Source organism: Orycteropus afer, unplaced genomic scaffold (genome assembly GCF_000298275.1).
Source record: "Orycteropus afer afer isolate SDZICR_OR568_19922 unplaced genomic scaffold, OryAfe1.0 scaffold00151, whole genome shotgun sequence".
Lineage (NCBI taxonomy): Eukaryota > Metazoa > Chordata > Mammalia > Tubulidentata > Orycteropodidae > Orycteropus > Orycteropus afer.
Genome location: NW_006921738.1, coordinates 6,881,341 through 6,893,633, shown reverse-complemented (window position 1 = coordinate 6,893,633; position 12,293 = coordinate 6,881,341). Strand labels below are relative to the sequence as shown.

The following is a 12,293-nucleotide window of genomic DNA, read 5'->3' as shown; positions in this document are numbered from 1 at the left end:
GAACAATGTTTTGTATAGTATGTTATGCCAATTGAGCTTGATGTCCCCAGGTTTGCAGAAGTTTTGTGCAGAAAATTCAGAGAGTTCTCCCATCTTTCCTCTCCCCTCTGGATGCCATTTCTCCTATTGTTAATGTATTGCATTCATGTGGTACCATTGCTACAATGGATGAACCAAGATTGATAGATCATTATGAACTAAAGTCCAGAGATTACACTAGGGTTCATTCTTTGTGTCGTACAGTCCTATGGGTTTGGACAAATACATAATGTCATACATTCACAATGACAGTATCCTACAGAACAGTTCCACTGCTCTAACAATGCCCTGTGCTCCACATGTTTATTCCTGCCATCCCCCCTCAACCCTGCCTCTCATTATTATTTAAAGTCCAGGTTCTGACCACCACCGTCCTCAAGCCATAAAAACGATATGGCGTTGTTAACATCAGGACATTTTGCGTGTTTTCACCACTTCAGCTAGAGTAGCAACAAGAAGTTAATACTTTTCCCTAATTTCAAGGGTGTTTATTAAAATAGAAAATAACACTTCTGCATTTTTTATTAAGAACTTATGCTTTTTCTTGGTGTTGTGGTTTTTCAGGGGGAGTTGTACATGTGTGTGTTTTCAAAATAGAATTTGTGCTGTGGTGGTGTGATCTGACATGGAAATAGCACCACTGCAGAACTGCCCCATCCACCAATCTCTGGCTGAGTGTGTGTTCTTGGAGAGAAAGTTAGGCTAGTGGTCTGGAAGTAAAAGAGGGGGCTTGGCATTTATTTTCTCTATTTAAAGGCTTCCAAACTACAAAAGAATTGACTAATACCTGTCCTTCACTGAAAAGTTCTTCTGCTTTTCAAGGGTGTGAATGACAGTAACAAGGAAACTTTTGTTACAAATTAGGGCATCCAAAGCTGTGAGACTTTCATTCTTGTCATTGGCGCCTCTGTTCTGGAAAGAAAAGGTATAAAATATAATATAACATAAAACTTTGAAGGGAAAAAGTAGATCCACAATGGGTTTTCCAAGACAATGAATTATTTAATTTAATATTGAAATCATGATCCCCAAAACTTGCACAATAAGAATTCAAAGTAATAATAATGGAGATGATGATGATGATGATAGCACTATGGAAGTCAGGCAGTCACTGGGCTAACAATGAAAACGTATAGACTTACATGCATATCTTCAGTGAAGATGTGAGTGAAGCCACCTGACTGAGAGGAAGGAGACACTTTTATTATTCATAACATCCAAAGGAAATGAATAGTGTAGTTTTGTTATAATACCCAAGTCCGCTTTAATAAAGTAGAGACACTGTTTGCTAATCTGAAGAGCCCCTGGGTTTATGCTTGCCGCATAGCCTATAATACATAATAAATAATTATTCAGCTCTCAAGAAACCCCTATGAGTTCTGAAAGCCTCTAGGAATAATTATCATTGCATCCGTCCCATTTCTGGTGGATGGAGGAATCTCATGCTTTAAAAGAATTGACTCAAAAGTTAAAGAAATGGTCATTAAAGATTATGCACATGTTTAGACCACTTCACAAGCAATTTCCTTTCTAAGGATAAATATTGAGTTGTGATTGGTTAATTTTCACAAGAGACTTATCTTAGTAGCATTTACTGTCTCAATACATGGCATTATCAGATAGGTGGTAGTGTGGGGCAGTGAAAAGTGGAGACTTCAGGGCCAAATTACTTGGGGTCTAGTCCTGGTTCTATCATACACTGGTTATATGACTTTGAACAAGTTATTTAGCTTCCTTGATTTTCCTCATCTATAAAATGGGGAGAAAAATGGTCCCACCTTATAGGCTCTGTGTGGAAACAGACTGAATGGGTACATAACAAGTGTTCTCTATTAGCTGTTATTATTGCTTTTATCTCTAATTTATGGCAAATTAGACCACAGTGTGTTGTTCCATGGATTTCTAAAAATATATTTATATGCTGTGCTATGTAGTTCTTGAATATAAGCTTCCAAATTTGAGGTTTCTTTTATTTATGTGTCATAAACTTTACTGTAATTAAACAATTAAATTTTAAAAGTATGTGGAATAACATTTAAGAGGAATCAATAGGGTTAAAAATATGAACTCCAATGTTCAGATTCTTCTCTCTTTTTTTTGGTAATAATTGAACTTTATATCTTATTAATATAAGTTTCTCCTAAAGATAGATTTTGCTTCGAAGTTTTAAATTTGTTAGCACAAGCAGAAGGCCTCAAAGTCTTTGGTCATCCCTTGCCCTAGTAATAAGTAGAAACACAGGCCATAGGTTTGCCTTTTCTAGTTCTTAATATTTTTCTGCTGAACCAACTAGATGTAGATGGCCAGCTTAAACAGATCTATTCTTGATCTGAACTAAGGAAATCTATACTGACTCTTTAAAGAAGCTCTGGTGGCACAGTGCCTAAGGCATTTGACTGCTAACCAGAAGGTTGGTGGTTCAAACCCACCAGCCACTCTGCAGAAGGAAGACGGGGCAATCCACTTCCGTAAAAATTTACCACCTTGAAAACCCAATGGGGGTCGTTATGAGTCAGAATTGACTTGATGGCGAGGGTTTAGCCTGATTCCCTGTATTCTCAGGCTCTTTTTTTCTTCCATTCAAATTTCCCTCTTCCAGGAGGTTAGCGTATCAGCTTACCCTATGTCTTCTCCAATTTTCAGTAGAAGAAAGAAAAGTCAATATAATGCAAGGCAAGGCTTTAGGAGCCAAAACTAACAGGGCCAAGAATCAAGGACTGGTGATCCCTTTGGCCTCCTTGGTGAACCCAGCTTCCTCTGGGCTTTGCCTATTATTATCTGGTAAACGTTGATCACCCAGGTCTTCCCCCTGCCCTCCAGCTCCATACCTAGAGGATTTGGCTCCCAATCAGTCAGTAACCAACCAGCTGCCATGGAATTGATTTCTAATCTTGGGGACCCCATGGGTATCGGAATACAATTGTGCTCCATAGGGTTTTAAATGGCTGATTTTTGGAAACAGACTGCTAGACCTTTCTTCCAAGGCACCTCTGGGTGGCCTTGAACTCCAAACTTTCAGTTAGCAGCAGAGCTCACTAACTGTCTGCACCACTCAGGGACTTCAATCAATCAACGAAGGGTCTAATTAATACAAGAATTTATCTGCAACCAGAGGCCCTGGTGGCACAATGGTAAAGGCATTTAGTTGCTAACTGAAAGATCAGTGGTTCAAATCTACCAGCTGCTCCATGGGAGACAAATGAGGCAATCTGTTTCCATAACGTTTTATACACTTGTAAATCCTACGGGGAAGGAGCTCTGGTGGTGTAATGGTTAAGGAATTTGGCTGCTGACTACAAAAGTTGGTGGTTAAAACCTATCAGCTGCTCCATGGAAGAGAGATGAGGCAGTCTACTTCTTAAAGATTTATAATCCTGGGACCCCAATGGTGGTTGCTATGAGTTGGCATCAACTCAATGGCAGTGAGTCTGGTTTGGTTACGTTTAAACCCTATGGGGCAGTTCTACTCTGTCCTATAGGGCTGCTATGAGTCAGGATTGAGTCTATGGCAGTGTTTTTTTTGTTTTGTTTTGTTTTTTCCTGCAGCCTAGAATGCATTTCAACTGGTATTGTCATAATATAATAGGTTCCCCTATTCTATCCTTTTTTAATTACTATAAACTCAATTTTGACTTAGGTCTCCTTGATAGGGTTTTGACAAATTTATGCTTGTTTTTCTGGGTCCTCTTCTTTAATGATCCCTTCTGACTTCAAGTTTTATGCCTTTCAAGATTATACATAACCCTAAGTTAAATCAGTTTGCTTTCTTATAACTTTCTCTCTTTTCCTCAAATAATACAGCATTGTTCCTATGATTTTTTTTTTTTTTTTAATACATTCAACTTGCAACAATGTTCCTTTACCTTCATCACTTTATCTTGCTCTTGATTACCGAATTTAGAAGATAGGAAATTTTTTTTAGGCCACGGATTACTCTATTCAGCACTCAAGGGCAATCATTAACTGTAAAAGCCCACACAGTACTCATGTTGATGGTAGAAATCTCTGTTATTTTATTGCTATTAAATTCTTAATGGGGATCTCAAATAGCTGGGAAATAGGACTCGTGATGCAACCTTTGCGCAGTCATCCTGATTCAGGGAACTCAACTCCCGTCCCCCAGGCGGTGTTCTGCCAAATCTCAGTGCCTATACTCTTAGAGGACAAGTCTTTTTTTGAAGAAAAAAAAAAAGACTTCACAAATGCAAAAGGCTGAAGTCTTATTTATAGCCTTCTTGATTTACAACACTAAGGCTTGGACAAAAAAAATATGGTGGGTGTTTTATGGAGGTGTCCCAACCTCAAGACACACGTCACATATCACCGTATCCACTTCTACAATTATAGAGGAGCCGGAAATTGCTTACTGCTTGTGTCTAGGTTTCTGAACTTTAGGCTTCTGGCCAAGGGTTGCTGGGAAGCTTCTGGTAAGGTGATACAAGCTCTCCTTTGGCCTGGAGAGATCTGGGGCTTTGCTCAGAAGTCCAGATACAAATGTACTAATTGGTGCTGACGTGCTCCAGAGGTTGGGCCTTCCGTAGTCCCCATTCTGGACAAATAGGGCAATATGGTGGAGCGGGGGAATCAGGATGCGGAGGTGAAAATGCGGAGAATGAGTGTACCTCGCCAAAGACTTGGGAGGGTAAATGAAGAAGGCTGAGTGAGTGGGTGAGAATATGGAGGTGTTAGAACATAGGTGAGACTGAAAACCCAAAGGGTTGAGTAGATACTCCTCAGAGATCTAGAACAAATTAATCATTGCGTGCAGTTGTTTCCATTAAATGAGGATGATACTAACTGATCAGCTAGAGAATAACTGCTGAAGAGAACCATAAACACTTATCAAGTCAAATTCTAGCCATGTCTACTTCCCTCCCTTTAGGCTGGTAGTCTGTTCCATTTCCAATTGAGAAGTAATAGGGAATAATCTAGCATCCACAATGTAAGTCATGCAGATAAACACAAGGAATTGGCCAGCCCACAATTTATTGATTTTTAAATAAACTAGCTCACTTCCCAGCTACAAATTCAGTTCTGAACTGGTAGTAAGATAAAGCAAAAATCATCACTCCAAACTTCTGTCCCTCCTAGGTTTTTGTCACCAGACAAGGAGTAATTGCCAGTGACCCATCACTGCTTTATACCCTAATCAATGCAATTAATTCTTATCCTGCTCCCTGCTCTGCTCAAACTTAAGCCGTTATTTTGTACCAAGCACATTATCTACTGCTGCTTCAGAAGCACAGTCATTTTGACAACAGCAACAAGCACCTTCATTATTATTCAAGACTCAACCTTAGGAATATGATCAATGCTCTTTTACCTCAGGGAAGAAAGTTCTCAGAGCAAAATGTTTGTAGTCAAGGAAGGGAACAGTTCCAAAACTATCAACCACATCCAATTTATCCATCTGCAGCTCAGCAAAGCCTGCAAAACAGAATCCCAAGAGCAATATTTTAACTCAACAAACAGTGGATAAGATCTTCTGCTGTTTTGTCTAACGCAGAGTATGACCTTGGTTTTCATTAAAGAAGAAACAATAGATAATTACTTGGTTGGCTGCAGAGAAGAGCTGAAATAAAACACAAAGCCAGGTCCAGGCCTGGCTGTTCAGTTGTCATCTATTATACAAACATTTCTCATTACTGTGGCCATCTCCCTTTAAGGATTAAAACAAAAAAAGAAGACTTGCTTCTCTACTAATAAAATTTTGGAGCCTACCATCACGTATCTCTTTCCGGAGCTCGCTTTCCAGAAGCTCCAGCTGTTGACTCTGTTTGCGACTCAGCTCCTTGGATTTGTACCTGGTCACCCCCACGGCCGCTGAGGAGACAGAGACTCAGCATCAGATTGAAATGCTAACTTCAAAACTCAAAGGGAAAACCAAAACCATAAACCAACCTTCACAGTTTCTTTTTTAATAAATGAACCTTAAAAACATTATGCTGAGTGAAATAAGTCAATCACAGAAGGACAAACATTGTGTGATTTCACAAATATGAAGGACATAGAATGGGTAAACAGATTGAGATCAAGAATTTAAAAGTAGTTACCAGGGGTGGGAGGGAATAGGGCAGGGGGTAGTTATTGTTTAGGAAGCATCGGGCTTTTGTTCATGGATGATGGTTGCACAACATGATTGATGAAATTGATCTCACTGAATTGTACATATGAAAAATGTTGAACTGGTAAATGTAGTGCTATCTATATTTTTACAATAATAATAATAATAATGAGATAAAGATGACCATGCCAATAAAATAGAGAAAAAAAAGAAATCTCTCTTTCTCACACACACACACAGCCACACACACACACACACACACACTAGAAAATAGTATCTAAGAGGTGGATTTTATAAAAACAAAAATTCCCAGTGAGGGGTCACTCTAAAGAAGAAGATGCTAAAATACAACAGAAAAAAATCCACTCATCTTAAAAGTGAAAACTAAATCAAATAACCTTCACTTGTAACCAAAGATCCCAGTTGGCTGAAAAATAATGAAACAAGCCAAGTTCTCTACAGCCACAGGCCACTTATATTGTTCCATTCTTTTTTTTAATGTTTCTAAACATCCCTGGAGAAATAAAATTGAGCCACAAATGCAGAAAGAAATCACAGATCCATGATTAGTTACATAAGCCAAACTGGCATAGACCTAATAGGCTGGCATGATGGGTGGTCCACAATGAACCCCATATCTGGATTACGGTGTCTTTCTCCACTTCCTATTGCTTTCAACTGTGCTGTAGAGGGAATACATGGAAGGGGCATGGTTCTCAGGTTCATATCCCTGCTCTGCCATTTACTAGCTGACTGACCTCAGGTAAGTTCCTTAGCATCTCTGTGCCTTGGCTGCCTTCTCTGTAAGAGTGCCTACATCACTGCAAGAGGGAGAGGATTACAAGAAATAACACGAAGAAAACATTTAAAGCAATGTACTTAATGAGTACTAATTATTATTATTATTATTATTCTCGAAAATTTGTCCTGGGGATTTTGATAGGAATTACCTGATAAAAGGGCTCAGCTACCAGTCAGTGTGAATGATGTTAAACCAAACAAACAAACAAAAAAAAATTCATTGCTGCCCAGTCAATTCCAACTCAGAGAGACCCAGTAGGGCACAGTAGAACTGTCCATAGAGTTTCCAAGGCTGTAAATCTTTACAGAAGCAGACTGCCACATCTTTTTCCCATGGAGCCACTGGTGGGTTCCAACTGCCAATTTTGAGGTTAGCAGCTGAGTACTTACCCACTGCACCACCAGGGCTCCTTCAGGAGTGATGCTAGAGGAAATAAAATTAAACACCCTTCTTCACTGGCAAAGTCTCTGAATGGTACCAACCGTGCTTGACTGCTAACCAACAGGTTAGAGACTCAATTTCACCCATAGATGCCTCAGAAGAAAGGCCTAGTGATCTACTTATGAAAAAACAGCCACTGAACACCCTATGGGGCCCAGTTCCACTCTGACACACATGGGGATGCCATGAGTCAGAAATGCCTTGACAGCAATTGGTTAGGCTTCTTCCTTGAACAACTTCACAAAGTCAACAGTCCTAACCATACTGTGCATTGTGCATCCCAAAGAAGGGGTGGAGTATGCAATGATTCCCAAACTTCATTGACCAAAGAATCCCTTTTTTTCAGGACCATCCATTGGGACAATTGTTCCCCAGGCTGCACTTTGAGTAACAGTGGCTTACTGCATGCAAAGTGAACTAACAGGCCACTATCTTAAGGTGAGCTTTTCCTGCCTACAGTCTACAGAGAAGGCCACAGTAGAGATGTTTTGCAGATGGCAGACTAGGCCAGGTGTGTTTGGTGTTTTCACTAATGATGTGATTGATGGGCTAAAGAGCACACTTACTCAATCTGATGATGACATATACAGCCCTGGCATCACTGTAAGAAGGGGTTGAGAATTTTAAAGGGCTTTGCAGATGCGAATGAAGTCAAAAGCAAGGTGTCAAATTTCGCCCACTTCACCTTAAAGAGCATAAACAATTCCACAAAAGATGTGAGGGGAAAGGAGTGGAGAGCCACACATAGGTCAGGAAAAGATCAGAGGCTTCTAAGTCACCAAGTGGACCTGAGTCCATAGTGATGCTGTTAGACATAAGGCTCCTTAACAGTGGCAGATTCTCAAACTAGAGCCCAGCAGTTAGAATTTACAGATCATGTTCTTAAACATCAGCCAGGACCTTATTAAAATATCAAGCCCAATTTTGGATTCCAGATAGAGGAGTAGCCAACTTGAGAACAGCATGAAAAAATACCTGAAATAATAATCAGCAGGGCAAAATGAAGCCTCCACAAAATGAATTCATTTCATTAAGCCAGGTAACCATACACACAAACCTTACCCTCACTGGACTGTGAACCACGCAAGGGAAAGAACCAGACTTTCACTCACCTTTTCTAGTTTCAGAGACTTGTATAGTTACCAGCAACATAACAGGTGCTCAATAAACATTATGTGGATGGATGAATGAATGAGGGAGGGAGTGAAGTTCTGGAGGAAGACATTAGTAACTTCCTCAGTCAGCCTATAATGCTAGAAAGGCAACACTTGTGTTACATCAAGGAATATGAAATGCTATCTTAGTTGGTTGGGGAGCTCTGGTAGCATAGTGCCTAAGGCACTTGACTGCTAACCAGAAGGCTGGAGGTTCAAAGCCATCAGCCACTCCTCGGAAGGAAGATGGGGCAATCTACTTTCATAGTGATACTGCCTTGGAAACCCAAGGAGGGGTCGCTATGAGTTGGGTCCAACTCGACAGCACATAACAACAACAACCTTAGTTGGTTGAGAAGAATTCTTTTGTTTTCTAAGAAGGATGAGAGAAAATAGACTTAAAACCAGAAGCAGCTTAGGAACAGAGGTCACCAACTAGGTGGCTACAAAGGCCAGGTGCATAAATGAGTTAAGTGGCCTGAAGGGAGACAATAGGGAGTAGTGGAGACTAGTGAATATCCAACGAGCACATGACTTTTCTCAAAGGGATAGCTGCTAGTCAGTTCAGCAAACTGATACTATGGAAAAATTCGGATCAATGTTGCCAGAGCTTCCCATTTTTCAAGAGATTTTTAAATGGGAAGTCATCCAATTTTTAAATGTTGTCAACTGTTTCACTGTTTTTAAAAAAATGCTGCGTGGGCCAAAGAAAACACACTGCTGGGCCAGAATGAGTAAGTGGGCAACCACAGTGGGGCCGCTGTACTGGAAAGAGCCTTGAAACATTTTTGTAGCCGGTACAGGTCATAATTCTAAAGCATATTCTGCCAGGAAAAGTAGGGTTAGGATGGAGTGTTTGGCAGGGTGAGAAGCCAAGATGAGATAACCAAGTCTTGTGAGTTCAAAGCCCCAGCAGAGCCCTGAGGGAATAATGTAAACTGGGTATTTATCATCACAATTCAAAGGAAAACAAAAACAAAATGGATTCTATTTCTCAAACATCAAGACACTATCTTTCTAATCCAGCCTTATATTAATGAAGCACCCTTTAAAAAATAATTAGAAAGCCCCCAACATGTAATCATTATTCCGTTCCCAAAGTTTTGATTTTAGTTTTCATCCATTAATACTTCACTGAAGCAAACAGCTCCTGAAAGTGGAAAGTCGGCCTGCCTGACGAGAGGCCCCAGGGAATAATTTCTCTGACAAAATTAAACAGGGCACTTACCAAAAATGACAATCACTAGCAAGACAGGAAGCACAATCAGAAAATACCAAGTGGAAGGGACTGACTCCTGTTCAACGAAGAGCTCCAAATTTCCCAGTTTGACCTAATGAGACAAAGAGGGACTTAGACCCAACAGAACTAGAGACCATATTTATGGGCATTATTTCTGTTTCTCCCCAAATGGCTTTTCCCTAAGATGCAAAAGGAGTCTGTGAGCTAGACAGGGCATCTGAGTTCAGGTCCTCACCTTGGGGCAGATTAACTGTGTGACCTTGGGCAAATCAAGAATACTCACTGTTTCTCAGTTACCTGATATGTAAGTTGAGGTGTGCCAGACTAGACATAGAATTAAAACTTTGGCCCTCATTGCCCTGGGGGTTTTAAATTGTAGAAGTAAGGGCAATAGAGAGATGGTAACCTGTTGGTGGAACCCCTAGGTGGTGCAAATGGTTAATATGCTTGGCTGCTAACCGAGAGGGTGGTAATTCTAGGCAATTTGGAAGAAAAGCCTGGTGATCTATTATTGGGAGAAAAAAAAAAAAAAACAGTCATTGAAAACTCTATGGAGTATAGCTCTAGTCTGACACACATAGGGTCACCATGAGTCAGAGTCGACTTGAGAGCAAATGGTTAACCTGTGCATAAGGCATTTGGCTGCTAACCAGAAGGTTGGTGGTTCAAACCCACCAGCTGCTCCATGGAAGGAAGATGAGGCAATCTACTTCCATAAAGATGTACAGCCTTGGAAACCCAGTGGGGGTGGCTATGACTTGGAATCAACTCAGTGGCAGTGGGTTTTGGGTTCTTATTCTAAGTAAACAACTCAACTTTTACCTCCTTCACATCTCAGGTTTCCTTGGAAGGCCTATTTTGAATAAAGCATTTTGTGGTGAAAACCAGTTTGGCAAAGTTGACGGGACGATCCCTAAGGGTCTTTTCCAGTTTTAGCATTTTTTGGTTAAAAAAATTTCCTAAAACTTATAAAGAAAAAAACCTCTTTATCAAATCTTATTTTCCACTGACATCCATACAAGCATTAAGATTAATTTCTGTCCTTGCAACTGTGGCTGCTCCTATGGAGACACGTGAGCAAAGTACCTGGAGATGGGGACCCAGACAGCCTAGGCTCTAACTGCCAGCTTTGCCACATGCTCTCCTCGTGACCACAGGACATGGGTCAATTACTCAATGCTCCAGTCCTCACGTTCCTCATCTCTAAAATGGGACACCGATAGTGCCTGCTTCAAAGGGCTGTTGTGAAGATGAAATGCATTATTTCAGCTCAGTCAGTTCATCAGGTGGTCTGGTGACACGATAGTTAAGTGTTTGGCTACCAACCAAAAGGCTGGTAGTTCAAAATCACCCAGCAGAAAAATAAAATGGGGTCCATACCTCATACAGGAGCTCTGGTAGTATAGCACCTAAGGCACTTGACTGCTAACCAGAAGGTTGGTGGTTCAAACCCACCAGCCACTCCTTGGAAGGAAGGTTGGGCAATCTACTTCCATAGTGATATCGCCTTGGAAACCCAAGGAGGGGTCGCTATGAGTTGGGTCTGACTCCACGACACATAACAACAACAACATTACCTCATATTGTACATAAAAACAAATTCAAGATGAATTAAGGACCCAAATGTGAAAACAAAAACTATACAATTCTTAGAAGAAAAGTCAGGGGCAAGGCTTTCATGCATGTGTTGATTTGCTTCTGCAAAGATTCCCCCTCTCTCTGAAAAAAACAACCAAACCCTTTGCCACGGAGTTGATTCTGACTCTTGGTGACCCTACAGGACAGAGCAGAACTGCCCCATAGGATTTCCCAGGCTGTCATCTGAACAGAAGTGGATTGCCACATCGCTCTCCAGCAGAGCAGCTGGTGGGTCTGAGATGCCAACTTTTCGGTTAGCAGCCAAGCAAAACTTTACCAGGACACCTTATCTACGAAGATTACAGCCCAGAATACCCTATGGAGCAGTCCTTCTTTGTTACAAAAGATCACTATGGGTTAAAACCCACTCAACGGCACCTAACAACAACCAAACAGCTTATAGTGTTCCTCTGCTTAAAACCCTCCAATGGCTTCCCAGCTCACTCCTGAAAGCCAGGTCCTTACGATGGCCCATGGGGTAATGAGCTGTTACTTCTCCTCACCCCATTCTTACCTCTCTAACCTCTGAATTTTTCCCCTTGCTCACTTTACTTCAGCCACACTGGCCTCCTTCCTGGTCCTCAAACCCACCTGGTATGCTCCTGCCTCGAGATGTTTGCCTGGAACATTCTACCTCAGATATTCCATAGCTTGTCCCCTCTTCTCCTTGAGGTCTTTACTCAAATACCTTCACTAGGAAGCCTTTTCTGCATACCACTGTAAACCTGCAACAGTGCCCCCATGCTCCTGTTTCTCTCCCTGCTTTCTCTTCCTCCATAACAATTACTGCCATCGAACCTATGTTTTCCTACCACCCATCTGTCATGTTGTTACACCGTGGTGGTTTGTATGTTGCTATGGTGCTGGAAGCTGGTGTTTCAAATACCAGCAGGGTCACCCATGGTGGACAGGTCT

At 41.1% G+C, this 12,293-nt stretch overlaps 1 protein-coding gene across 1 annotated transcript in view; it reads right to left on the bottom strand.

Moving 5' to 3' along the window:
• PLXNC1 (plexin C1) overlaps positions 1-12,293 on the bottom strand; it is a gene marked incomplete at its 5' end in the record, with an annotated part of 198,296 nt that overhangs the window by 56,236 nt on the left and 129,767 nt on the right. The window contains 5 exons of the mRNA XM_007946147.1: positions 827-951; positions 1,182-1,220; positions 5,363-5,466; positions 5,761-5,862; positions 9,729-9,831. Of these exons, the coding sequence (XP_007944338.1) occupies positions 827-951; positions 1,182-1,220; positions 5,363-5,466; positions 5,761-5,862; positions 9,729-9,831 (473 nt within the window). The remainder of the gene's footprint in view (positions 1-826; positions 952-1,181; positions 1,221-5,362; positions 5,467-5,760; positions 5,863-9,728; positions 9,832-12,293) is intronic.